This window comes from Schistocerca nitens, chromosome 3 (genome assembly GCF_023898315.1).
Source record: "Schistocerca nitens isolate TAMUIC-IGC-003100 chromosome 3, iqSchNite1.1, whole genome shotgun sequence".
NCBI lineage: Eukaryota > Metazoa > Arthropoda > Insecta > Orthoptera > Acrididae > Schistocerca > Schistocerca nitens.
Window position 1 is genome coordinate 974,847,726 of NC_064616.1, and position 27,564 is coordinate 974,875,289.

General features: G+C 40.4%; 1 protein-coding gene across 1 annotated transcript in view; it reads left to right on the forward strand.

Moving 5' to 3' along the window:
* LOC126249509 (uncharacterized) overlaps positions 1 to 19,018 on the forward strand; it is a 465,406-nt gene extending 446,388 nt beyond the window's left edge. The window contains exons 10-11 of the mRNA XM_049951160.1: positions 8,024 to 8,086; positions 12,960 to 19,018. Coding sequence (XP_049807117.1) covers positions 8,024 to 8,086; positions 12,960 to 16,210 — 3,314 coding nt within the window. The 3' untranslated portion in view covers positions 16,211 to 19,018. The remainder of the gene's footprint in view (positions 1 to 8,023; positions 8,087 to 12,959) is intronic.
* The last annotated feature ends 8,546 nt before the right edge of the window (positions 19,019 to 27,564 follow it).

Genomic DNA, 27,564 nt, shown 5'->3' on the forward strand with positions numbered 1-27,564 from the left:
TTATTTACAATGGTGCTATTTTCCCTGTGTTACTATTTTTATTTAAATGCACTGTCGAAGCATCTAAAAAATTCACTGATTCACTTTCAGTTTCTTCGTTTAATATTTTATCTTCATATATTTTATATGAATGTATATGCAGTTATTCAAACAGATCTATTCGATGCCCTTTATTTAGTGACATCTTGCACTACTTTAGAAAATGGGTGATTGTATTGTGTATATATGTGATTATTGATGATTTTGGCTCTCTCTCTCTCTCTCTCTCCCTCTTGAAACGTCCCCTTTGGAAAATTATAAATTACTGTGTTGGTAAACCTCTTACGTCATTTGATTTTCAAACAGCTGAGCAAAACTGAACGTACTCAGTCCCTTCTCTCTTTACTTATTCTGATCATCACTAAACTGACACACAATATTTTTAGCGCAACGCAATCTGATTTTTAATAATCCCTACAAAAGAATGGCCCTGACCAACAATAACCTATACCTTTCATGAATCACTTACCTCACAAAAATCTTCGTTACTCCAACTACTGCAATACAGCGAGCGCCAATACTGCCAGCTAAATGAAAGATTCTAACTACTGAAGGCACTAACTACCGACAGGCATAGTTAGCAAATAAAAGATTTTGATAGAGAACAAACAATGTATTTACCTTAATAATGTTCAAAAGTCATCAGGCATGATATCCAGTATTACAAATTTACTCTTTCTGATGGACACACGTCCAGATCGTCCGCTCTCAAAATCCTGCCATCTCTCTTCCCACATCCACCACTGCTGGCGGCTCACCTCCAACTGCGTAACGCTACGTGCTGTTCACATCCAACTGCCCAACACTACAGTAGCGAATATTCCAACAATGCCAACTAGCCACAGATTGCACACAGCACAGTCAGTGATTTTCATACAGAGCACTACGTGACGTTACCAACATAAAAACCTAAACAACCTACTTACATAGGGCCATTCTTTTGTAGGGATTATTGAAAGTCAGATAGCGTTGCGCTAAAAATATTGTGTGTCAGTTTAGTGATGATCAGAATAAGTAAAGAGAGAAATGTCTGAGTACGCTCAGTTTTGCTCAGCTATTTGAAAATCAAATAACGTAAGAAGTTTACCAACACAGTAATTTATAATTTTCCGAAGGGGACGTTTCACTCTCTGTCTCTGTCTGTCTGTCTCTCTCTCTCTCTCTCTCTCTCTCTCTCTCTGTGTGTGTGTGTGTGTGTGTGTGTGTGTGTGTGTGTGTGTTTGTGTGTTTGTGTATGCAGGCTTCAATGTTCTCCGTATACCTAAAGCAAACTGTCAAAGTACTCTGCCGACTAAATAAAGGGCATAAAATGGGTCTGTTAGAACTGAATATATATTCACATTACAATAATATGAAGATAAAATATTAAACGAAAAACTTGGAAGGGAATCAGTGAATTTCTTCATATGATTCGATAGTACACTTAATTAAAATAGTAACACATAGAAAAGACCTCTAAACATATGTCCGAAAACAAATACTTCTTGAGAGATAGGCAATTTTCTTTGTGTTGAAAACGGTCAGTACTTGGCTGTGTAGACTATTCCTGTTGATTATTTGTTGTTCGTTGTGGTTTTCTTTGTTCTTAGTCCTCTGACTGTGATGCTGTTGTTGTCGGATACAGCAGTTACAACTGTAGCAGAGGTTGAAAATACCGTTCCGCCGGCCGCAGTGGCAGAGCGGTTCTAGGCGCTTCAGTCCGGAACCACGCGACTGCAACGGTCGCAGGTTCGAATCCTGCCTCGGGAACGGATGTGTGTGATATCCTTAGGTTAGTTAGGTTTAAATAGTTCTAAGTTCTAGGGGACTGATGACCTCAAATGTTAAGTCCCACAGTGCTCAGAGCCATTTGAACCATTTTGAAATGCCGCTTCAGTTGTTAATTACTTTATTTTCACACGACCGGTTTCGGACACTGTTGTAAGACCATCCTCAGGTGTCGTAGCTGTGCTGTGGTCCCCAAGCACCGCGTGTACCAGGCGCGGTGTGCTGCCTATGAGCGCAGAACAGGGACCACAGCACAGCTACGACACCTGAGGATGGGCTTACAACAGTCCGAAACAGATCGTTCGAAAATAAAGTAATTTACAACTGAACCGGTATTTTCAGCCTCTGCTATAATCCTCAGTTGCGGCTGTTCTTCCAACAGGCTTGTTTGTACTTACAACAGTATTTTACATGAGTCATTCTGTACGTATTGTTTTCAGGTTGGGCTGGCATCAGAACAACATAATGGATTCCGCCTAGCGCGAAAAACGTAAACGGTAAAATAAATTCCTATTATTCCACGAGGCAAATGGTAGACACGGTATTCTATTATTATGTAGCCAACGGCGTTAATTAACAGGCACGTATTGTATGCCTCGAAACACAAATCGTGAATGGTGGATTGGCCCCAAGTCTCTGGGATCCGTACAAGCGAATTTTTCGAATAGCTAGTGGAAATAGAATATGAACTTTTGCAACACTGCTTGATTGCCTGTACATGCATATCTACAGTATATATACCAAGCGAAGTGAAAGTTTCCCGACAGTCTCAGATATAACGTTGACAGAGTTGAAATTCTGATTTTGGTGGGTTGGTATTTGTTACAGAATAATGTAAGTCAAGTGTCAACTTCATCTGCGAAACAGGCTTCTGTAACCGATGTCGCCTGTGCAGTGGCGTTCCACCGGGAGCTGTTTGAAATCCTCACGTTTTTACCCTCATTATTTGTCTGACAAGCAGAGAAAAGGTTGTGGCGTTAAGTTCCTGATCAGTAAACCACCCAACTTTGCGCCAGTTACCTCGATTAATTTCTAAACCTCTTCACAGATCCTCTTGGAGAGGAGGCATGTGACACCTTGAGAACCGCCCATCGGATTTGGACGTTTAGCTAGAAGGCCTCCTCGGTGCTGCTATTCAAGAGGAACAGGCTGTGTGCCGGCATGGGTTTTATCCTCACGTACAATACATCCATTACAGTCACCTACACTCAACAGGTATACTTAACATACACTCTCGAGGTCTCCTAGCCAACAATGCTGTATGATTCTTATTCCCTTCTCCGAAATAATTTTCTTTATACAACTTTTCTAAATGGTCGTATTGTTAGCGGTTCCCTTAAAATAGTATTGAGTGCTATCGTAAAGACTAGATTTTAAGTGGATTATCGACAATAGATATCCACTCAAAATTGCTGTGGTTTCATAAGCAGTCTCATTCTTCATCTTCAACATTTATGAAACAGGTGGCTGAATTCAAACATGGGCGTGCATCTCGTGAAAATGATCCACGTAAAGGTAATCCAGAATTGCGACCATACGTGGAAACATCAAGGAAGTGCGCAATACGGTATTGTACAGGGTGATTATCATTAAACTTTCGCTGTTGAGAGACACCCATGAAAAACTAGTGACCGTAGGACAATTAAGCTTTGTGTAAACATTTTTAAGGACATGAGGAAGAGAATTAATGAATAACCATTGCAAGAAACACATTTTAATTTTCACATGAGAGGGTAACATTTGTTAATTGTGTGCCATGTTTACGTTCCAGGCTACAAACGTTGCTCATTGTGACGATAATCTGCGCGCCTGACAGCCTGGAACAGCACTAGAGACATTATTTGACAATTGTTAGCAACACTTTTTGAACAGTGGACTGTGGAATGTTCAGCTGTCGTGAAACATCTCATGCACTCCTTGGAAAACACACATCTCGCCCAGTATTCTCAGCCATGGCAATACTAGCTTCTTAAATAATTTGTGACGTAGTTGATCATCGGCCTCTCCCAAGGGCAATTCAAAAACCCCAGTGCGGAGAAAGGACGTCTCCATATTCCCTTAATACATCGATATTCGCGAAGAGCAGCAGAATTATTGCTATTGTTTTGATAAAACAGATTTACGAGTAAAGCCCTGCTCACCTGTACACACCCATGTTGACTGTCTGTAACTGTAATGCACGCAGATGCCTGTGTTTCAACCCTACGTCGCCGTACCAGTACTGGCGCCTAACAGCAGGTCATGACACTAACATACTAGCAACGCAAATGCTGCAGATCCACTGCCAGAACACCATTCCTATAACGTTTGGCACCCAGCCGTCTACACTGGCTCACGAATCGAAGGTTTAATTACACTGGGGTTACAAAAGTAACGGGATAGCGATATTCACATATACAGTTGGTGGTAGTATCGTGTACACAAGGTATAAAAGCGCAGTTCATTCGCGGAGCTCAGGTGATTCGTGTAAAAAGGTTTCCAACGTGATTGTGGCAGAACGACGGCAATTAACAGACTTTGAATACAGGATGCTAGTTGGAGCTGGACGCATAGGACATTCTATTTCGAAAATCGTTAGGAAATTCAATATTTCAAGATCCACAATGTCAAGAGTGTGCTGAGAATACCAAATTTCAGGCATTAGCTGTCACCGCGGACAAAGTAGTGGCCGACGTCCCTCACTTAACGTCCGAGAGCTACGGAGTTGGCGTAGGGTTGTCAGTGCTAACAGACAAGCACCACGGTGTCAAATAACCGTACAAATCAATGTGGGACGTACGACGAACGTATCCGTTAGGACAGTGCGACGAAATTTAGCGTAACGGGCTACGGCAGCAGACGACATCGCCTGCAGCGCCTCTCCTGGCTCGTGGCCATATCGGTTGGACCCTAGACGACTGGAAAACCGTGGCCTGGGTAGATGAGACCTGATTTCAATTGATAAGAGTTGATGGTAGGGTTCGAGTGTGGCACAGACCCCATGAAGCCATGGACCCAAGTTGTCAATAAGGCACTGTACAAGTTGGTAATGGCTCAATACTGGCGTGGTTACCTTTACGTGGAATAGATTGTATCCTCTGGTCCAACTGAAGCGATCGTTAACGGGAAGCTGTTATGTTCGGCTATTTGGAGACCAACTGCAGCCATTCGTGAGCTTCGTGTTCCCAAACATCGATGGAATATTTATGGAAGACAACGCGCTATGTCACTGAGCCACAACTGTTCACGACTGGTTTGAAGAACATTGTGGGCAGTTTGCCCAATTGGCCACCCAGATCACCTGACACGAGTCCCATCGAATATTTATGGGACATAATCTAGAGGTCAGTTCGAGCACAAAATCTTGCTCTTGCAACACTTCACAAGTATGGACAAGTATAGAGGCAGCATAGCTCAATATTTCTGAGAGGACTTGCAATGACTTGTTGATTCCGTGCCACTTCGAGTTGCTGCACTACGGCAGACAAAAGGAAGTCCGACACGATATTAGAAGGTATCCCATGACTATTGGAAGTCCGACATGATATTAGAAGGTATCCCATGACTATTGTCTCCGTCAGTGGATAACTTCCATACATTATCACGAATAAAAGACTTGTGGATTACCTGACGCCATAGGTGTATTAGAAGCAGGATTACGAGACATTTTATACTGGTAATTAAGTCCAAGAGAGCTTTGTGTCAAATAAGTGCTGCATTTTTACTGTGTTGACCTAAATCAGACGTGGAAACAAATTTCCTAATGAATTTCATAGAAATATTTGGACCGTTTTAAAAAGAATATAATTCATTTTCTGCTTTATTTTGTTGTTAGGGTAACTTGTGGGTCCACTACTTGACTCTGTAGAAAAAAGACAGACGTACGGCATTGTTGCCTGGGAGAATCCGAGGGGCTACTGAGCCACCTAACTGGACAGGGTTTTCTTCTTCCCTTTTGTCATTCTGCACGAGAGTTGTGTCTTCAGTGTATCTATTGTGTGTGTGTGACTGTAACATGTGTGTGTACACAGGATGATTTTGCTAAATGAGAACAAACTGCCTGAAACAATCTCTGGGAGGATAAGAACAAAGAAGATTATGTAAGCATATACCTGGAAAGGCGTTACAAGGGAGTTACACCCAATTGCAGGTGAAAATAGAAGATCGTTGTCCATAATTACAGTATTATCTATAGACATGTCTCTGAGACGACGGCTTTGTGGCCGGTTCGTCAGACAAACCACTGTGGGGCTGGAATTTCTGTCATCGGACCTATCCACAGATGAGGCTACCTTTACGAGAGGGGGTACTGTCAACCTTCATTACACCCACCAGTGGGTGGCAGCGAAATATCAACATAGGTTGAGCCTCAGTGTGTGGGCGGTGAGTATTGGCGACTGTTTCGTGGGACCAATCATCCATCCACAACACCTAACAGGCGAGGCAGATCTGCACCTCCTGCGAGTGACCCTGCCTCTCTTGCTAGAAGACATGCCTTTGGTGGTACAGAGGGTAAAGTGGCTATTACATGATGGTGCGCTGGCTCACTGACTTCTCGAGTGCGAGGTAAAACACCAGTACTGGCAGAACATTCCCGCTTGGATGGTGTGCTCTCACTTGTGCTTTCAACCATTGAAACTTTTACTGCCCATGATCTTTTATCTTCACTTTCAAGTAGGTGTACCTCACCTGGAATGCATTTCTGACTTTTGTGCCATATGACATTACTCACCACGTATCTCCTTATGGATAATGTCCTCCAATTTGTCTCCATTTCACAAAATCACCCAGTGTGGTGTGATGTCATGTGTTGTATGACGATGAGAGAAGAATGAGATGAAATCAGGTCCCAGCATATAGCACAGTCCTGACGGATCACACACAGTGATCCGTATCCTCACTTCGTGAGACACTGGGGAGAAGTTTGGAATTTAATCCAGCACATTGGCACAAACGCTGACGACTGAGAACTGCTTGCCACCACCTCTCCTGCCCTTGCTGGTCAAATAGTGACGATAAACATTTATTGCACCACCAGGATTCCAACTGTCTACCTCCAGGTCGAACATCACTGCACAGGCGTGCGTTAGAGTCCGTGGCTGTGGAGAAAATTCTTATGCCAGAAACAAAAAGCTAGTGGCACTGTACCTACCGGTCTTTTCTTAGATACAAAGGGGAATCATATTGTCGATTACCTCGTAAAGGGCAAAACAATAACTGATCAGTGCTACACAAGTCACTGCGGCAAAATGGATGAAAAAATGACTGATACGAGGTGTGCAATGCGAAAGGCGAAAAACCATCTCCATCAGAACAATGTACCAATCCATAAAGGTACTTTTTGAACTGAAATACTGAGTCAATTGGAGTATGGGTTGTTGGAACCTCCACCTCATTCCCCAGATGTGGCAGCCACTGGACCACCACCTGCTGCAAAATCTACAAAATAGGCTGTGGCAGTAGAAAATGGGTTTTTTGCTGACTTTGAGAGGGACGACCCACCTGCGTAACCGAGGTCACAGTTGTACTGAGGTTTTTAACAAAGAGGTTGCGAGTTTGCATCTAGATGATGTAAGGAACTATTTTGTTGGCAAGGGTCATAGCATAAAGTTCATGATCACCTGATTTTGCACCAAGGTCCTGCCTGCAGTCTCTCATGGAATGAAAGCCTGGGACACTGTCAACATCGGTTCATCAGTTAGATGGAGAGGTAAAGCTCAGCAGCAAGCTCAGTGGCAATAGAGAGTATGCTATGTGTGCCGCTAGGTGCCTCAGTGGATACTGGATTGCAAATCTGAATGCTGGGAATTTGATTCTCAATGCTAAAATCTTTTCTGTCATTTATAGTCTCTTTCGTCTCTGGTAATCATTAGTTAATGTTAAGAATGCCAAGTTTCTTCTAGAACTAAAAACAGTTTAAGTAGATTGAAACGTGAACCCCTCTCCTTCTACATTCTAATCCAGTGCCTCCTCATTCAGAATGTTCCATCACACCATGTCTAGTGAAGAATACTTAGTAAATAATTGTCAAGATCAAACCTACCTCATGTTGAAGACTGCCTTCACCCTACTTTATTTTAAATTTGATACAAGTTGGAATACTCACTGTGAGCTTAAGTTAAAATGTGTGGTGGTTATCTAGATGTAATATCTGTATGTGCATAAATGTTATTTAACTTATAACTGTTACTAAATACAGGATTGTATATTGTATGGTATTTTCGCCTTTTTTTTACAGATATGAATGATGAACCTGGATTTGAGCCCCTTAAAGTACGCCGTTCAAAGAGACAAGCGAAAGGTAAATACCAGCAGATCAATATAATGCATTTCAGTGTAATATAAGATAAAAGTTGCTGTAAATGTATCCTCTTATGTGTCTACTGCAACACAAATAATTTACAAAAATTGAAAATTATCATATAGCATCAGTAGTAGGCTACAGTAAACTAAAGCCTCTAAAAGTTGAAGCATGAATTATATAACAAATCAACCAGTCATGTAACGCTGATTATTCAAATATAATCTTGCCTACAAAAGTTCTTTGTAAATTGTAACATCCAAAGATAAAAATTTAGAAAGCTAAAATTGCCTATTGCAGAGAAAAACCCTCACCAACAGTGAATGAGTGACTGTCGACTGAGGCTGCTACTTTCTATGTGTAAGTGACCAAATCTGAAGACTTGCATGCAGCACCATTCCAAGTAGAATAGACACTGCCTCCGAGACTATGACATGAAGGACAAAATAACACGGGACTTGACTAAAAACAAATGTACTGTAATTATGCTTGCACCATGATAACTGAAACGTAAATATAATATTTTTATTGCCAATAATAAGACTTGAGGGAGTGATGGAAATGTAAATAGAACCATATTCCTCAACACTTTTGGGTATATTACCAAAAGACTTGTAAATCTATCCCTCATGTGGTTGAGATACTGCTACATAGCGAAATCCTGACACTACTTCTGTTAAATACCTGCTGAGCAACATAAAATCATAAACAGAATATTACTAATGGTTTTCCACTACTTTCATCTTATTTTTCTTGGGATCTTCAAAATAGTATGAAATACTATGGATTGTGGACTCTTATTTCTTTCAAGTTTTGTCTTTTTTCTTTCTGCTACTATAGGCTTCATGTGTTGGTGAAGTTGGCAGACAGTATTTTGAATCACTGTATGCACAATATAATGTCTCTTACCTCTTTTAGCTGTACTACATACCAAGCTCTGCAAATTTGAGAGAGATCAAGGAAAAAAATTGGCAATGGATGTGATCAAGAAGCAATCACACTATTAGTAGAATAAATCTTTCACTTGATAGTGGAGTATTCACTGCTTGGAAATTTTCTGAGAGACTGAAATGTGTACCAGACCTGGACTCAGACTCAGAACTGTGCCTTTAGCAGGAAGTGCTCTTACCGAGTGACCTTACTAGGCCTGGATGGCAGAATTCTGTGTTTGAGTGCTGGTCTGACACTTTTTTTTAAACCTGCCATGAAGTTTCACTCTCACTCATAGTTTGAAGGCATTTACAGATTCCAAAGTTAAAATAAATTAGAAAAGCCACATAGCTATAGAAATCGAGGTTCTCATGAATATGGTTTCTTTGTGTTAAGCACTGTGCCATCTCACTAGCCCTTTTTTTTTGTCTGAAAGAAGTCAAATGCATGTTCTGTATGGTAAGAGTGCCTACTATTTATTGGGGACTCAAATCCAAGAGCTTTGAATTATTGCTTGAACACTCCTTCAAATAACCAAGAACCCTGCACTTGTTCACTTTCATTGTTTACTCTGCATCAGAACCATAATTGACAATCCACTCAGATACAAAAAATAGCATGACACCAATCAAATACTCTGCACCATATGAATTGCTATTAACTAAGATTCTTTCCATCATTTTACAGAAACTTTTGCTCAAGTTATAGCTGCTGCACCTTACATTACGTCACCACATCATTTTTTTGAGTCATTTTAATCATCTGCACAGATTTTTTTTCCTTACGTGATTGGCAATTTTCTGATTATAATTTCAGAAAAGTAGGTATGTTAACTCATTCATCTGTCACTTCTTGTAGTACAACTTTATAATTATAAATGAAAAGGTCAATATTGTGTTTGGTCTACAGTACCAATTTATTTTTCTAACCATTTCTCAGCTTGCAAGGTCAGCATCAGATTTTAACTGTCTGCCATCACCACAGAAAGTATAATAATCATGAACAACATTGAAAAAGATTTTACACATCAAGAAAGAGGTATGAGCACAGATAAAATATCATCTTTGACAGTTGAGTCATAATGCAATAAGAAATGTAAAAGTTAAACTATAAATAAGTATAAAGGGGACAAACCAGAAAAACATTAATGCTGCACTTGGAAAAATTGTATTGATACAACAATTTAAATTAGCAGTTCCTGCAAAGTAAAATTAATACATAACAAGAGTACCAAAAATTAGCTTGTAGAGATACTACATATAAAACTGGCCACTTAGGCATGCTTCTGCACTACTATTCCCAGTTCCAAGGGACTCTGTGTAAATAGTTAAATGGCTTACCCAAGAGGTCTTCTCTAAGTCCATACTTTCTTGAACTATTCATCATTAATTTGAACAACATTTCTTTGAATAAAAAATCTTTCAGTGCAAATACCACACACTGGTTCAGATATACAGATGATGTTCTGTGTATGTGGACAGGAACTACAAGACAGCTCAACACATTTTTTCATAACTTAAACAGTCAACAAGAAGACAATCAGTTCACGACAGAGATTGGCAACAAATCCATAAACTTTCTCAGTCTAACTATTGACATCACTACACAAACATATTGTTCAAAATCTATAGAAAACTACAAATACAGACACAGAAACACCTTCTCACTCCCAACACCTCGTAACTCACAAACACGTAACTTTCCACTCAATGGTGCACCATCTCTTATCTGTTTCCATGTCCAAAGAACATTTCAAAGCAGAATTACACACAATGAAATGTACTGCCTCAACCAAAGGCTATACTCCTTATCCCGACTGACTACGTCTTGCATTCTTTTTCTTTCTGGTGCCCTTTATCCAGCCAATGTTGAGTCAGGCCTGTTATGATTCTTCTCCAGTTTCATGGAGAACCAACCATACTCTTATGTAGATATTGTTACAGTGGGGTTGTCATTCCCAAAATCATTTTAAAGCTACTGCCTGTGTAGTAATCAGACGGTCTTGTAATCGCATGGTCAAATGTGACAGTATTTTATAAAGTGTTTGCACCTCATGTATCTGAGGTGGGATGTGGCAATGAGCCCAGCATTTTCCTAGATGGATGGGGAAAACCACCTAAACACCACATCCTGGCTAGCCAGCACACTGGGCCCAATCATTAATATGCAAGGCAGATTTGATCCAGGGCCAGCACTCCTCCCCTGTCCTAGAAGTGGGTGCTTTAATGCCCTTGGCTATCCAGGCTGGTCACATCTTGCACTGAAAACAAAAATAGAAAATTATACCCCTCCTCTATGCTCTCTCTCTCTCTCTCTCTCTCTCTCTCTCTCTCTCTCTCCTGCTGCCTCCAATGTTTGCAGGAAGTGGTGTGCAATCCCACACCTAGGACAGAAATCACAGAGTTTAACCAGAACACAGAAATCCTACAATTATAGAATTTCCTACTATATGAGGAACACAACAGCTCAGTGTAATTTCAGGTCCGATCACCTTTATGTTTAGTCCCTTAATCTCCATTCAACCAACCAACCAACCAGCCAGTGTATTTTAAATTGCAAGATAAGATCCAATTAGTAGCGAACAGAGAGGTATGCAAAATTATTTGTCCTGGTTGTGATACTCAGGCAGACACATAGCAACTACAGTGGCTGAAAATGGATGCAGCAGGAGTTGCAGAATTATGAGTTCACATTTTCTGAGCATGTACTGAGCAAGGGAAACAGCTATCTGCCACAGTCCCATGTTCTCCAATTAGCAAACAAATGCCAAAACGTAATCTTTGTAAGCCCTGCAAATTAACAAACATTTGATTCTCAGTCCCGATTTAATATTGAATAACAAAACACTGCTCAGTACTTCACCTCTTCTAAACTCCATTTAATCCTCAGAGTTTTCCAATGCTTCTGTGCTGCCTACTCCACTCAATTCCTCCATATTTCCTGTATTTTACGGCAATTGTATATGTACTCCATATATTCTTTTATTTCTGTATCATCTTCCATATGGAATACCTCATCAAAATATTCTTAAGTACTATTGTGACATACAAATTTTATTTTATTAGGATTGTTAATTTCATTTAAAATGTTATATAGGCCCTGTTTTTGCAAGTTTAGTGTTAATGTTTTTCTGGCTTGTTCCTTTTATATTTATTTACATTTTAACTTTAATATTTTTAATTGCATTACCAGTGCAGTGTCAAAGATGACATTTTCTCTGTGCTCATACCTTACTCTTGATGTGTAACATCTTTTTCAATGTTGCTGATGAATGTTTTATCTTTTTTGATGATGACAGTCAGTAAAAGGCCTTATCAGCTGAGAATCAATCAGCAAAATAAATTAGTACTGTAAAACATACACAATATTGTGATTTCCATTTACAATTTTTAAATTGAATTTCATAAGTTCAGGAAAAATGAATTAGATCTGCCCCAAATTAATGATGATGGAAATTCATTCTTTGCATGAGTAGTTCATTTGCTCCAACTCACATACATTTGTAAATACGGTACCACATTAAGTTGCTTTTCCTTTTAAAGTGACACTTATGATTTTTGAACTTTTTCTGTCATGCTCCAGAGTGTTGTATCTTTCTCTACATACAATGCGAATATTTTGTAAATACAGAATTTTAATAAAACTGTATAGTTGTCTTGCATGAATACAGATCTTTCTAAATGCATTTTCATAATAAGCATACTAATTATACAATTAAAAGATATGCTAAGATTATACATCTTGAAAACATAACACCTTTTGTTTTACCAAGCATAACCCAAATTTTTAATACCAAGGCTCTCTGTTTTGCTTTTGAAGAAAAATACCACATCCTCTAGTTAAATATCGGCATAGAATTAGGATAAATTGTGTCACAGCTCAAGTACTATGAAACATTTAGTAGTTAAATTAGCCAATAAAATTGAAATATCTCATGTTACAGGTGCTGCAAGAAGTCCAGACTATATGGTAGATAGCTTGCCAGAAACTTCATTTACTTGTGAAGACAAGCCCTCAGAAGGCCTTTATGCAGATGTGGAAACACAATGCCAGGGATTTCATCTCTGTCAGAAGGTGAAAGGCATCATGACCCTAGTATCCACATTTGTATGCCCACACAAAACAGTTTTCAATCAGCGTGAGGGAAACTGTGACAACTGGGCAGATGTTGACTGCAGACTTTACTCACAACCTGAGCACAGTTTTGTCAGGAAACAAAATAGGAAGCACACACATAACAAAAGGGATACAAGCCAAATATTGAAACCACTAGACTTATTCACTTATTCCAGTGGTGAGTCTGACAATTTAAAGCAAAATATTTCATCAAAAATTCACCGTTTTAGTTCCAGAAGTAAGAATAATGCATCAAGTACACCAATAGCTGCAGGTTCCTTGCTCAGATACAGTAAGCCATCAAAAACGTCAAGCAGTGAGAATAAGTTTGAGCAAAGTAACAGAAGAAAATGGATGAAAATGGACCTGAAACTCGATTTTCCACCAACCACACCTTCATCTCACAAAAGAATAAAACATGAAGTTACTGATGAAAGCAATGAAACTGAGGAAGAATATTATGACTATATAGATGACAGTTATGAAGCTGACCTTGTACCTCCTGAACAGGAAAATTCAAATTTGACAGCATACAAAGACTCCAGTAAGTTTGAAGCTGATTACAGTACACATTTACATTCTAATAATGAAAGTATTGACACAGTAACAACAGATTTGGCCCATACTTCTTCAGATGAGCTTCTAATAGCAGATAGCAATAAAAGTGATACAGATTCTAAGGGAACCATAACTACCTTGCCTTCCGTTAGCAGGTCCAGTAATAATCAAGAAAATGTGAAAATTTGTGCAGAAAATGATACATGTGACTATAAAGATGAGTTGGAACACATAACAAACAAGGAGGGAACAGTTGCCAGTTCTAATCATACTCACAATACAGAAACCTCACTACATTCAGCAGAAGAGCAATTAGCCCATTACCCCAGTAAAAATAATAAAACATCAGCACCCTATAATGACGAATATGAATATTATGATTACTACATAGAAGACATTGAAGACGAATCAGATGAAATAATTAATTACCCTATGGAACAAACAACAGCTTCTGGTCTGGCTCATGATAGTGAATCTTCCCCTGACATTAATATCTCCATTCCACACTCACTTACAACTACTGAAAAATCAAACTCCTCTACAACCGAATTGACAGTATCTTATACAAAGGTACCTAGCACAGGTACAAATGCAAGTGATGCTGAGGATAAATATAACTTACCAGCAGTAGAAATTGAAGAGGATCTTGAAATTACCCAAAATAAACACTTGGAAAGCAGTTCCCAGAAAGGCGCAAGTGAACATGATGGTGAGAATAAGAAACATAAGAAATCTGAGAGTATCCCTGTGACTGAAAGTCCAGAAATATCTCTAGAGGAGCCTATTTCACTTGTGGATGAGAAGTATGATTATTATGATTCTGATTCAAATGATGATGATGCTCAGCTTAATGTGACGTACAAGGAAGTTTTGAATACGAATTTTAGTTCCACTGAAAGGTCACAAAAAGATATAAGTGATGCAAAGAAAGAAAATGTCATGCATCAGCACAGCACAGAAGCCATTAATGAAACAAGCTCTTATGAAGATGTAAAAGACGTTACAGAAACTCAGGTTCCAGATATTGAGCATCTTAAACTTCCTGAAGTTACAAATTTTCACGAAGAGAGGACAGACCATTCCACCACCCTACCATCACCACTGGATCATGGTCACAAAATGGATATGGACTTGTTTTCTGGGCCAAATGTCTTACTAGAAAATGGATTGCCTGTGGTTCTTAACACAACTCTGGATGATCAAAACACTGGTAATTTAGTTTCAGAAAATGTTGCACAATTTAATTCAAGTAGTCTTCCACAATATACTGAAAAACACATAAAAGAATCTGATGAAAATAATAACCAGTTTCAAAATCCATTACAAAATGATGGTAACGAAGCCAAAAGAAACAGTTCATCTGAAAATACAACGCTTCGTACTACAACTCCACAAGGTGCTCCTACTCTTCAAATTCCTAACCTTTTTCACCCACCCAAGCCACACCTAGCCTATCATGGAAGACACTCAACTCCTCTGCTTCCCCCAGTAGTCATTCGATCAAAAGATGGTGCCAATCACAAATCTAGAGTTAGGAACAACAGGCATAAAACGAAGAAAACACAAAATGATGAGATACATACAACAACTGAGACTTTCATAAAAAGTGAAAATGACCCTATTATATCAGTATCTGATAATTACTTTTCAACAGATAAGGAACTTATCCCAAATAAAGATGAGATAACAATAACAGACTCAACAAAGAACACAGGAAATATGTTAAGAATTTTAGGTACAGTGAATGAATTCAAAGTGGAACAAAAGACAGAGCCAATTTTTCAGCAAGATACTTCCACACATCCTGAAGAATCCATAACAGTGGTGCCATCTACAGAAATTGCTCTTGGGCAGGCTGTATTAGAAAACGACTTCAGAGTAAAGACTGATGGCTTAGATAGCTGCAAAGGAAATGCTGGCTGTTTACATGTGCAAAGTCAGTACACAACCTTGTCTCCTGTCAGTTACAAGTTTCATAATAAACATACTGATCACTTATCACATGTATCTCAAACTGCTGGATTTCTATCTGAACACACTGAGAAGAACCTACAACAACCAAACTCCCTTGAACAAAGTACTTTCCAAAAATTTAAGGGTAGTGAAGGGAAAACAAAGTCAGATGAACAAGTATTAGGGACTGACATTCCACCAACATCATCAGGAAATACTGTGGATTATGTAACAATAACACCCAAGGTACAGTCATTGAAAGATGCATCTGAAACAGTTACTACTGAATCTCTGTTACCCACATACACACTATCTGCTATTAATGCCCAAACTAATCAAAAATCAAATCATGACAGTTCAAGGTTTGTGTGCTCAAGTAAAGAACTTTATCGCTACTATCCAGACCCATTAGACTGTCGTATCTTCCACTATTGTTCTCATGGTTTCCATAACCAACAAGTACTAGATTTCAGGTTCATGTGTGAAAATGGTACAGCCTTCAGTACAGACACTCAAAAATGTGAAAATGAAGAGGAAGTACAAAGCTGTTCCATGACTAAAAAATAATGTGGCCATTTACAGCTTACAGTCCTGTTGAAATACAAAATAAAACTGAAGCTGATTATTATAATTGGCTTATTGTTGTGCTGATCTGAACTGTGTTCACAGCTACAATGGACATTAATTCAAAGTTGAATTAGTGTTGCTTTGATGACTGAAGTAATATATTCTTCTAAACTTATATTGTACATTATAAGTAATAGAGTTAAACCTTTTCTGGAAAACAGCATAGGATATTTCATGACAGCAGCAACAATACCTTGTATATTGTGCTGAAATGAATTTATCAAATAACTTCATTATTGAAGTTTTGTCTATGTGCTTTTCCGTAAAGGTTTTACTGTGTTACTAATCATTAAGCTTTTGTTTATATTTGTAGTAAATACTCATTAAATACTGTGAAAATGTGAATAGTGTCTGAACAATTCTAATGGATTTTTATAGGCCCTGACAGTTATGTAAATGTTTGAAATTTAAATGAAACAGGTTTTGTTTCCTAATGCTGTATTTAAAAGAAAAATTAATTTCATTATAAAATTGTGTATTATATGTTGAAAGATTTTCTCTTTGTTATCATTTTCATTATTTTTCCCATAGCTGAACTATGATGTTTTCTGTACCCACATAATCTATCCTTCGAGTGATATGAACCACTTTCATACCATGCTTTTGGAATACGTGATACAAAATGCACAACTGTAGAATTAAGTGTGCTTTCCCATGTGAGCAAACTGTTGATTCATCTTAAAAATGCTCTTGTGGTTTCCTGCTGTGTAAAGTCAGTTGAATCTATCTTTGTTCTCTTCCTTGTGACTCAAAATTCATACTGAAGGTGGAAGGAATATTTTCCATGAACATAAGAATATTTCTGGTCTGGACTACTGGTACTTACCTAGAATTACAACAATGGAGAAACACTTTTTTACATATCATTGTAATTCAAACTTATTTCAAATATAAACATGGATACTGTATAGTTTGTTATGTCTCTCTAGGCTCTGTCTTTAGAACTGCATACATCATCTTTCATTACACCCAATATTTATTTTTCAAACCAAAGTTCCCTTAAGTAGTTATCTGTGGTAAGCTTGTATATATTTCACCTTTAAGGAAAACTCTTACAATTAATACATCTCTTTCTGATGAACATTACAATTTACTTATTTAGTTTTCAATTTGCTTATTTATTTATATTCTAAGAGTTTAACTGTTACCTGAATTGCCAACTTCCCCAAATAGAACAGTGTGAAGAACACTAACTGGACAGACAGGAATATGAACCAGACTGAGATTAAATTCATGTAGTTGATTAAAGACTGTTAATCTGGTACATCAGCCAGCCTGAATGCAGCTTTTATGCATTTTTCTACACTTATAAAGGTAACTGCTGGACTGGTCTCCAATCTCAGCTTTAGGAAATAAGATCATAAATAGTCATAACACAGAATACTTACATGATTCATAGACAGATCGTGCACTTGAATGAAGCTATCCTGTTGAGTGCGGCACCAGAGAGGGCATCAAACCACAAAGTTAAAGTAAAATATTTTTAAAAAATGCCAAGTCAAGAAAACATATGATAGTATATATTCTAAGGGACATAGAACTGTTAGGATGCTATCCAGAATATTTGCAAACTGTAGTCAGTTCTGGTGCACTATCTAGATAAAGAGGTAATAAGTAAATTGTGCTCCATACAAAGAACACAAGGTCAATGGTTCAAATGCACATACAACCGTCCTAATTTAGGTTTTCTGTGATTTCCCTAAATCATTTCAGGCAAATTCCAGGATGGTTCCTTTGAAAGAAAATGGCTGACTTCATACTCCATCCTTCCCCAAGCCAATGGGATCGATGACCTAGATATTTGGTCCCCTCCCCTGAATCAACGAACCAATCATACTAGCTAAAGTTATACCAGTTTGTTACACCAGTAAAGTAGTTCATGTAGATATTCAGAAAATAGACTTGAGAATAAGAAATTAGTTATAGTTCCAGTATAATGTTACAGTCAACCATTTTTAATTCCTAACTCATGAAGTGTGGTCTCTCAGACCACATGACAATTTTTGAACTCACTCTCAAAGGTAAGCTCTGGTGGAATGCTTCTATACTCCTTTGTACCCTCCTTAAGTCACTACCCTCTCAATGTTTTATTGGCAGTTGCATTATCGTCTTATTTGTTTGTTGTTGACACATGATGGGTTTCCTAGACTGTGCATTGTGGACTACATACCCATATTCTAGAGTACAGCACAAAATGTGTTCACAGGAACACATCATTTTTAACACTCCATAGTTTGATGAAACTATTGATAGAAGGAGAAAGCTGTCAGTGGTATACATTAAGAAATAGATGAAAATGGCAATGATTTTGTATCACCCATTGATTTCAATTCTGCAAGTAAATAAAGGATCATCAGAGGAAGAACTTCAGACCTATGGTGATCGAAACCTTTCTGTTTCTCTAGCAAAATATGTTCACTGTTAAGTAAAATTAAATGTGTTCTAAGTGGTTGTAAATAAAATTGTAGACCCAGCACTGAATGCCAATCCTGTAGACTTCCTTTTTATACCTATTGAGTGCAATTTATATATGCAAATTTAAACCCTGCAATTTAGTTTTATGTGAAAACTTAGTTGCTACAGAGATACTATAATTTTTCAAACTGTGAAATTCAGTTATCTAAGAGTTTTTTAGGTATACTATTTAAAAAACAACACAAAAGTTTGGGATTTTATGTGATAGAAGAAAATACTGCAGACTTTATTTGATGCAATGAAATCAACAAGGAGTGTTTAAGCAGGACTTAAATAACTGTAAAAATAAATGTTATATAAATTGAATAAAAATATTCAAATGATATATGCCTTAAACCTTAGTTTAAACATAGGGGTACCAGAGGCTGCACCTCATACTATACATTACTGGAAAATAACCTTTTGAGTTAAAGGTTAATGAAATGTCATCAATCTCTTCATAGACGTCTAATTATTTTCTTCTTATTTTAACCTGGTTGCTTGCCAATTCTGAAATTACATTTTTTTCTCATTACCATATAGATAAGTTACGTACTGTAATGCCAATGGATATACACATATCCTATTCTGTGTACTTCATCGCTAAGCTGTCTACAGTATGCAGCATGTAAGGTTTACTTTTATTGTGTATATTGTGTGTTAATAAAGTATTCCATTTTTTTATAGGTGGGCGTATGGACCAAAAACAAGACACACATATAAAGTAAACATGTGCTCTAAAACACATATCTTAAGAGCAATGAGAATTTATTCATCATCACTTCTGTGAAAGTGTCGAGTGAGTTATTTCAGTTTTGTGTATCGGCAGTTACGGATTCACATTTGTGTTAGGTATCATTAGTGCCGTGTGTTGCTTATGGTCAGAAATTCTTAGTTTTTTTCTTTTTGTTTATTAGCAATGAATATGACTGAAAAGTTTATGAGCAGGTCATTGATGGTTGCAATGGGAGATGATATGTTTGTTGTTCACAAGCAAGTTTTTGCAGCTGTTTACTTACGATTGTGGAATACGCTCTGTGCCAGGTGTTTCATCAGCTTATGGAGTTGACGAAAGTCCCTGCTTCTCGGACTAGGGGTCTATAAGATGTAGCAACCGTGATGAAATGTGGTAACCCATCTGTAGAGGTACCTGGTTTGATAATTCTAGGTTGGCCATCAGAGAGACTGTCTGGTTTCTTATTATTTTATTGTCAGTCTTCACTTGATTTCTGTGCATAGGAGACTGGAGTGAGTGATCATTGTTTGTTAGACTGAAAGAGATGGGTTTTCCTCCCCATAGCTCGGCCAAGGTCGAGCTGGCCGCATCTAGTGCATGTCCGTGCACCTCAGACCAAGGATTACTGTACACAATAATCTGAAATGAAATTAAATAACGATACAAAACTTGATCAGGTGGTGGAAAACTATGTCAGTGTGAAAGGTGACTCTCAGTGCGTTCTGCTGATTAGTTTCCCCAAAAAATCCACTTTTTACGAAATTTCAAACGCACATAACATTGAAGTTAGGAACTTTTACTTTTCCATTTAAAGTCTGTTTTATGTAAAAATATATGGCAGAAGTTTTCATGAAGCTACCTCTTTTACTTTTTGACTTGTCAGGTAAAAACCAATTTTCGGACCAAAAAATGTAAAAACGAATTATATTAACTAACCTTTTTAATGAAGATACAAAGCTAAAATGACAACACTATATTTAATACACGTAATAATGGATCTGTAGCAACCTTCATGACGATACTGTAATTTGATCAAGGTACAAAAGTTAGAAAAGGGGTCACAACTTACCCTCGGTTGCGTTCGAAAAATTCTGGAGGTCAAAGTTTAACAGTCGTGTAACTGAGAATTTTATAGAACATAAACAGGATGCAGCTTTACTCTGAAAAAATAGAAATGTTCTTAGTTTTCAATTAACAACAATATAAATAATTTTGCAGTCGAAATGAGCGCCAGAGGGGCACCGCTGCCAACACTGAAAGCATTCTAACAGTAGATGTTCCGCTGGCCGTTCGTACCAAGCGTGTATAAACACACCGACGTGTCTTCACTTGAAAGGGGTCAAAGAGTGAGCATGGCGTCGAGGAAGATGGTACGCTACAAGCCCAGCACGCATCTACTCACTCTAAGGACGTGGCTGCGGCCAAGCACGGGCTAAGAGGCAACGGTAGCAACTCTGTTATGCCTGATGGTTTTCCAGAGTGAGCTCCCCCCAGCGTCAGACGCTGCAAGAGGTGACGGTAGCATCTGTGGTGTATCCAGCGACTTCCCACAGCGAGCTGCCACTCAAGCAGCTGCTTCAACCGTAGATGGATCCAAGGGCTCGCACGCGCGTAAAGTAGTTCAGAAGCGACCTGTATTCATGGCAATGCATTCACATGCAGTCGCGAAAGCACTGAACATTGGGGGCGGCAGACGGCTCTTCCCAACCAACCACAGGACCACGGTCTCGCAAGGTCCTGCACCTGTGCAGCAGTCTGACGTTGAGCTTGCTCCGCCAGATGTTCACAGCAGCGCGAACACACCATCTCAGAGCACTGCAAAAGCGAGCGCTGACAACTCGCAGATCTCGGGAGCAAACCTGGTAATTGTGATGGAAACCGAAACAAATTCACGGAAGCGCCACGCCCGCGTGGCGAGGTTTCCAAACCCACCAAACATTCTGCTGCAGCGAGGGGGCCGCGAGCGAGAATTCGTAGTAAAGCGCCCGAGAAAGGAACTAGAGCACAGAAATCGCGCGAAATACCTTATAAAGATGGTTATGTCAGGCCAGACCGCAAACATACTGCCACAGCAGGTACTCTTAACGGGCCAACGCAACAAGTGGAAACCGACAACCGTTGCTCTAGCCTGAACGACAATGCCAACGAAGCTACAACAACCGACATGGACGTATCCTTGCCGGACGAGTAAAGAAAAAGATTACCACCTCCACCGCCGGTAGTTATTAACTGGAAAGAGGTTTATAAATCCTTCCAATTTAAAATCGAAGCGGTTGTGTAAATTAATTTTACCGTTCGTCTTACTGGACGCAGCTTGTACAAAGTTACAATGCGCTCTAAAGGTGATAACGAAGCTCTGATGAGAACGGTCAGGGACGAAAAACTACATAGTTTTACGTACGCCACAGAGCCAATGAAGCTGATTAAGGCAGTGTTTCGGAAACTGCCCTTTCACTTACGTGAAAAATTTAGCTTTCTTGTTTTCGATGCACGTTCTGTAAGTAAAATGAAGTCTCAAAAGACCCACAAAGAACAGCGTCTGTTCTGCGTGGTGCTCCAGGACAACATCGCGAACAGGAAAATACACTCCGGGAAATGGAAAAAAGAACACATTGACACCGGTGTGTCAGACCCACCATACTTGCTCCGGACACTGCGAGAGGGCTGTACAAGCAATGATCACACGCACGGCACAGCGGACACACCAGGAACCGCGGTGTTGGCCGTCGAATGGCGCTAGCTGCGCAGCATTTGTGCACCGCCGCCGTCAGTGTCAGCCAGTTTGCCGTGGCATACGGAGCTCCATCGCAGGCTTTAACACTGGTAGCATGCCGCGACAGCGTGGACGTGAACCGTATGTGCAGTTGACAGACTTTGAGCGAGGGCGTATAGTGGGCATGCGGGAGGCCGGGTGGACGTACCGCCGAATTGCTCAACACGTGGGGCGTGAGGTCTCCACAGTACATCGATGTTGTCGCCAGTGGTCGGCGGAAGGTGCACGTGCCCGTCGACCTGGGACCGGACCGCAGCGACGCACGGATGCACGCCAAGACCGTAGGATCCTACGCAGTGCCGTAGCGGACCGCACCGCCACTTCCCAGCAAATTAGGGACACTGTTGCTCCTGGGGTATCGCCGAGGACCATTCGCAACCGTCTCCATGAAGCTGGGCTACGGTCCCGCACACCGTTAGGCCGTCTTCCGCTCACGCCCCAACATCGTGCAGCCCGCCTCCAGTGGTGTCGCGACAGGCGTGAATGGAGGGACGAATGGAGACGTCTCGTCTTCAGCGATGAGAGTCGCTTCTGCCTTGGTGCCAATGATGGCCGTATGCGTGTTTGGCGCCGTGCAGGTGAGCACCACAATCAGGACTGCATACGACCGAGGCACACAGGGCCAACACCCGGCATCATGGTGTGGGGAGCGATCTCCTACACTGGCCGTACACCACTGGTGATCGTCGAGGGGACACTGAATAGTGCACGGTACATCCAAACCGTCATCGAACCCATCGTTCTACCATTCCTAGACCGGCAAGGGAACTTGCTGTTCCAACAGGACAATGCACGTCCGCATGTGTCCCATGCCACCCAACGTGCTCTAGAAGGTGTAAGTCAACTACCCTGGCCAGCAAGATCTCCGGATCTGTCCCCCATTGAGCATGTTTGGGACTGGATGAAGCGTCGTCTCACGCGGTCTGCACGTCCAGCACGAACGCTGGTCCAACTGAGGCGCCAGGTGGAAATGGCATGGCAAGCCGTTCCACAGGACTACATCCAGCATCTCTACGATCGTCTCCATGGGAGAATAGCAGCCTACATTGCTGCGAAAGGTGGATATACACTGTACTAGTGCCGACATTGTGCATGCTCTGTTGCCTGTGTCTATGTGCCTGTGGTTCTGTCAGTGTGATCATGTGATGTATCTGACCCCAGGAATGTGTCAATAAAGTTTCCCCTTCCTGGGACAATGAATTCACGGTGTTCTTATTTCAATTTCCAGGAGTGTATTTCAAGTCGAGTTCGTCGCGAATATAAAATTCGAATTAGAGAAACTGAGAGGGAAGCGTGGGAGGTACAGTGCTTTAACTGCCAAGATCTCCACCACGTGGCTAGATTTTTCACGATACGCACTCTCTTCATTATGTGCCCGAAACCACGCATGTGCTTAATATCCCTTACTACGGACAAACAAACCGAAATACTGCAATTGTCGGGAAGAGCATGTACCATGTCACCGTGGTTGCGCTCCAGTTAAACGATATTACCAATAAATGGCACATATCTAGTAACGTACAGGGGGCAATGCAGCGGGAAAGTCTGGCAATTCCTGCGATCCCCAGTTGAGGCGTATTTCCCCTCTTGAAAGTGAAACTCGCGTAGGTATCAGAATGCAGATATCAGGCCGCATCTCAACAAAATCACTGTTGGTGTGCAGGCGGAGATGCGGAGGCTGCCATTCACCCACTCACTTTGACTTTAGGAGATCTCTGGATCTCATTTCTTTTGTAGTACTGGTAGTTGTAGTGCCTTGCCTACTTAACTGACTATTCGTTTGGCTTTTTTAATTCCTCTCATTTTGATGTGTCTGCTGAAGGTTCCGTTCTTTTTTTCTTACACAATTTCTCTCACTGCGGACTTTATTCGTGCAATAGGTAGTGAGGTAATGGGCGAGTCGTGGCGCCCTGAAAACATTCCAAGTTCAGAGTTGGCGGCCACCGCTCGGGCCGCTAGGCAAGGCGCGGCTCGCTAGCAAGCGCGTGATGCCGCACGACGGCCGGACCACGTGGCTGGGAATTCCTTGGTGACGCTGTGCGCTGGGAGGGCCAAAGATGACGGACTTTGTGGAACCTTAATGGCAGACATTTCACAGTTCGTATACAAATTAATAGTAGCCAGATGAATATGATACCTCAAAAGAAACATGTACATTACCATTGTCTGCACGACGATTCTGATGGTGTAATCAGATTTTCAATATATTTATTAGTTTAAAGTTTAGTATCTGGCGATAAATTATACAAGTAAAAATACAAGTAAAAATCTAAACTGTTCATTTGATTTCGTCGATCAACGTGTCTTTAGAAAAATATTAATGTAAACCTAAATTGGTATGAATTACAGGCATGTAAACTAAATAGTACATGAGTTATTGGAGGGCAAGGTGACCGATTACTATCGATCGCGTCAGGCCATAAGTACTCCACAGTTACACGAAAAAACGGTAGCAGCATCCTTATAAATATATTTATTCATCTATGTCTTTGTTTATATCCGATATATACTATTCATGATGAAATTGGTTAAATATCTACTGTTTTAGAAAACACAGAGACCTTAGGCTACTGGCCTACCTTCTGGCCGCTGTCGACAGGGGATGTCAAGTTGATTCCATATTTCTAGACATCCGGAAAGCTTTTGACACTGTTCCTCACAAGTGACTTCTAATCAAGCTGCGGGCCTATGGGGTATCGTCTCAGTTGTGCGAATGGATTCGTGATTTCCTGTCAGGAACGTCGCAGTTCGTAGTAATAGACGGCAAATCATCGAGTAAAACTGAAGTGATATCAGGTGTTCCCCAGGGAAGCGTCCTGCGACCTCTGCTGTTCCTGATCTATATAAATGACCTGGGTGACAATCTGAGCAGTTCTCTTAGGTTGTTCGCAGATGATGCTGTAATTTACCGTCTAGTAAGGTCATCCGAAGACCAGTATCAGTTGCAAAGCGATTTAGAAAAGACGCAGTTGACGCTAAATAACGAAAAGTGTGAGGTGATCCACATGAGTTCCAAAAGAAATCCGTTGGAATTCGATTACTCGATAAATAGTACAATTCTCAAGGCTGTCAATTCAACTAAGTACCTAGGTGTAAAAATTACGAACAACTTCAGTTGGAAAGACCACATAGATAATATTGTGGGGAAGGCGTGCCAAAGGTTGCGTTTCACTGGCAGGACACTTAGAAGATGCAGCAAGTCCACTAAAGAGACAGCTTACACTACACTCGTTCGTCCTCTGTTAGAATATTGCTGCGCGGTGTGAGATCCTTACCAGGTCGGATTGACGGAGGACATCGAAAGGGTGCAAAAAAGGGCAGCTCGTTTTGTATTATCACGTAATAGGGGAGAGAGTGTGGCAGATACGATACGCGAGTTGGGATGGAAGTCATTAAAGCAAAGACGTTTTTCCTCGCGGCGAGATCTATTTACGAAATTTCAGTCACCAACTTTCTCTTCCGAATGCGAAAATATTTTGTTGAGCCCAACCTACATAGGTAGGAATGATCATCAAAATAAAATAAGAGAAATCAGAGCTCGAACAGAAAGGTTTATGTGTTCGTTTTTCCCGCGCGCTGTTCGGGAGTGGAATGGTAGGGAGATAGTATGATTGTGGTTCGATGAACCCTCTGCCAAGCACTTAAATGTGAATTGCAGAGTAATCATGTAGATGTAGATGTTCTATTCCTTTAATATATGTTTATTTAATTTGTTTATGTGTCTAATTATGTGTGTTAGAGCGTGTTTATGGTCCAGCCGTAGCATTATTTATTTAATTTCAAGTTATTTAAATGTAAATCCAGTATTTCGAATGTGTTTCAATATGTTTGTGAGTATACATTGACTTGGAGACATGGAGTGAGCGCTCTAGCCAATCACAGCACTCGTTACTAAGGGAGGCGACTACCGAAGTGAATGGAGTGGGTAATTCTGGGCAGTGCGCAGTTCTGGACAGTACGTCACAGGACACAGGAAGTGCTGGACGCGACGGCGCGACGGACGCAGAGTCGGCGGAAAGACTTGGACAGTGGAGCAGTTTGCGCGTGGTCGCCGACCTGTGCTCTTGTATGGTTTCCGTGGCTTCTGCAGTGAAGTCGTAGTATGCGTTCAGAAGTGAATATCTCGCGAGCTATGTTGTTGTTCATAACTAATTACGTGAAGTAGGAATCTATTGTTTCCCTGTGTAAGGTGCCTCGTGAGGAAGACATTTTTACCAGTTTTAATAAATTGTTGTCTCTTATTGATGTATTGACGATAGTTAGGAAGTGCTGTAGTCAGTAGCCGGCCATGAGTCGGAGAGCATTTCCCACGCTGGCTGGCTAGGTGACGAAGCGACCGTATGTCGCGCGTATTGGGGTGGGGCTCGGCGCTGGACCTTACCAACAAGCGTCAGCCTGGGAAATATCCATGACGGGAAGTACCGCCATCTTGGCGCCAAAGTCACCGATTTTGTTTATTTATATTTAATAATTAAAGTCATTTATGACAACATGAATACTAGGAGGAGCCTCTGGATGTTTAAAACTATTTATCATAATTTTGCCTCGTTAAAATTCACACCCGTTCATTAACAAATGCATATCTTAGTAAGTACGAACTTGACCGGAAATCCACGAACTGTGACGAAACTAGTAAGAGATAAGGACTGCGCGCCAAAGTCGGCAGTCGGTGTTAAGAGCTCTTCCTGTCTTGTTCGATGGTAGCCATGCTCTCGGTTACGAGTAGTTTGTGACGCGAGTGTTTCATTATTGATCTAATAGGAATAAAAGTGATATCACGGCATTCTGAATGTTAATTTCGAGTAAATAGATACCCCAAAGTTGATCGACAGCAATTTCAGATAATTAGCTTCCACCGACAGAGACATCGAATGCGCCAATGAAGAATCTGCACGGGACGACATTTACGAGAGGTGCACCCCGCACAGGTAGGAGGAAATCCGACGACACGACCCACCAACGCGGATCAAGGAAGGTCCGACTTACACTGTACGTCACATATACCACCCTCTACGGACTCGCGGCTAAGCTGAGTAATAACAGTATCAGTTTAGAAGCGGGGGGATCTTGCACCTGTTATTCAACTTATGTTTTATTTAATTGCTGGACCATCGTCACCAATAAGTGTTTTGCAGAAATATACCACATTCTCAAAAGTACTTCTACTATCGTACTCATCATTTAAAGTCGTTAAGGTAGTACCTGCAGATTTTATTTAATTGCCATCTTTCATTTATAAATTTATATGTTACGTTAATAATTCTCAATTGCCGAGTGACAGAAACCTTCGACAATTCTATTTGTGTGTGTATTCTTATCGAATACTGTAGA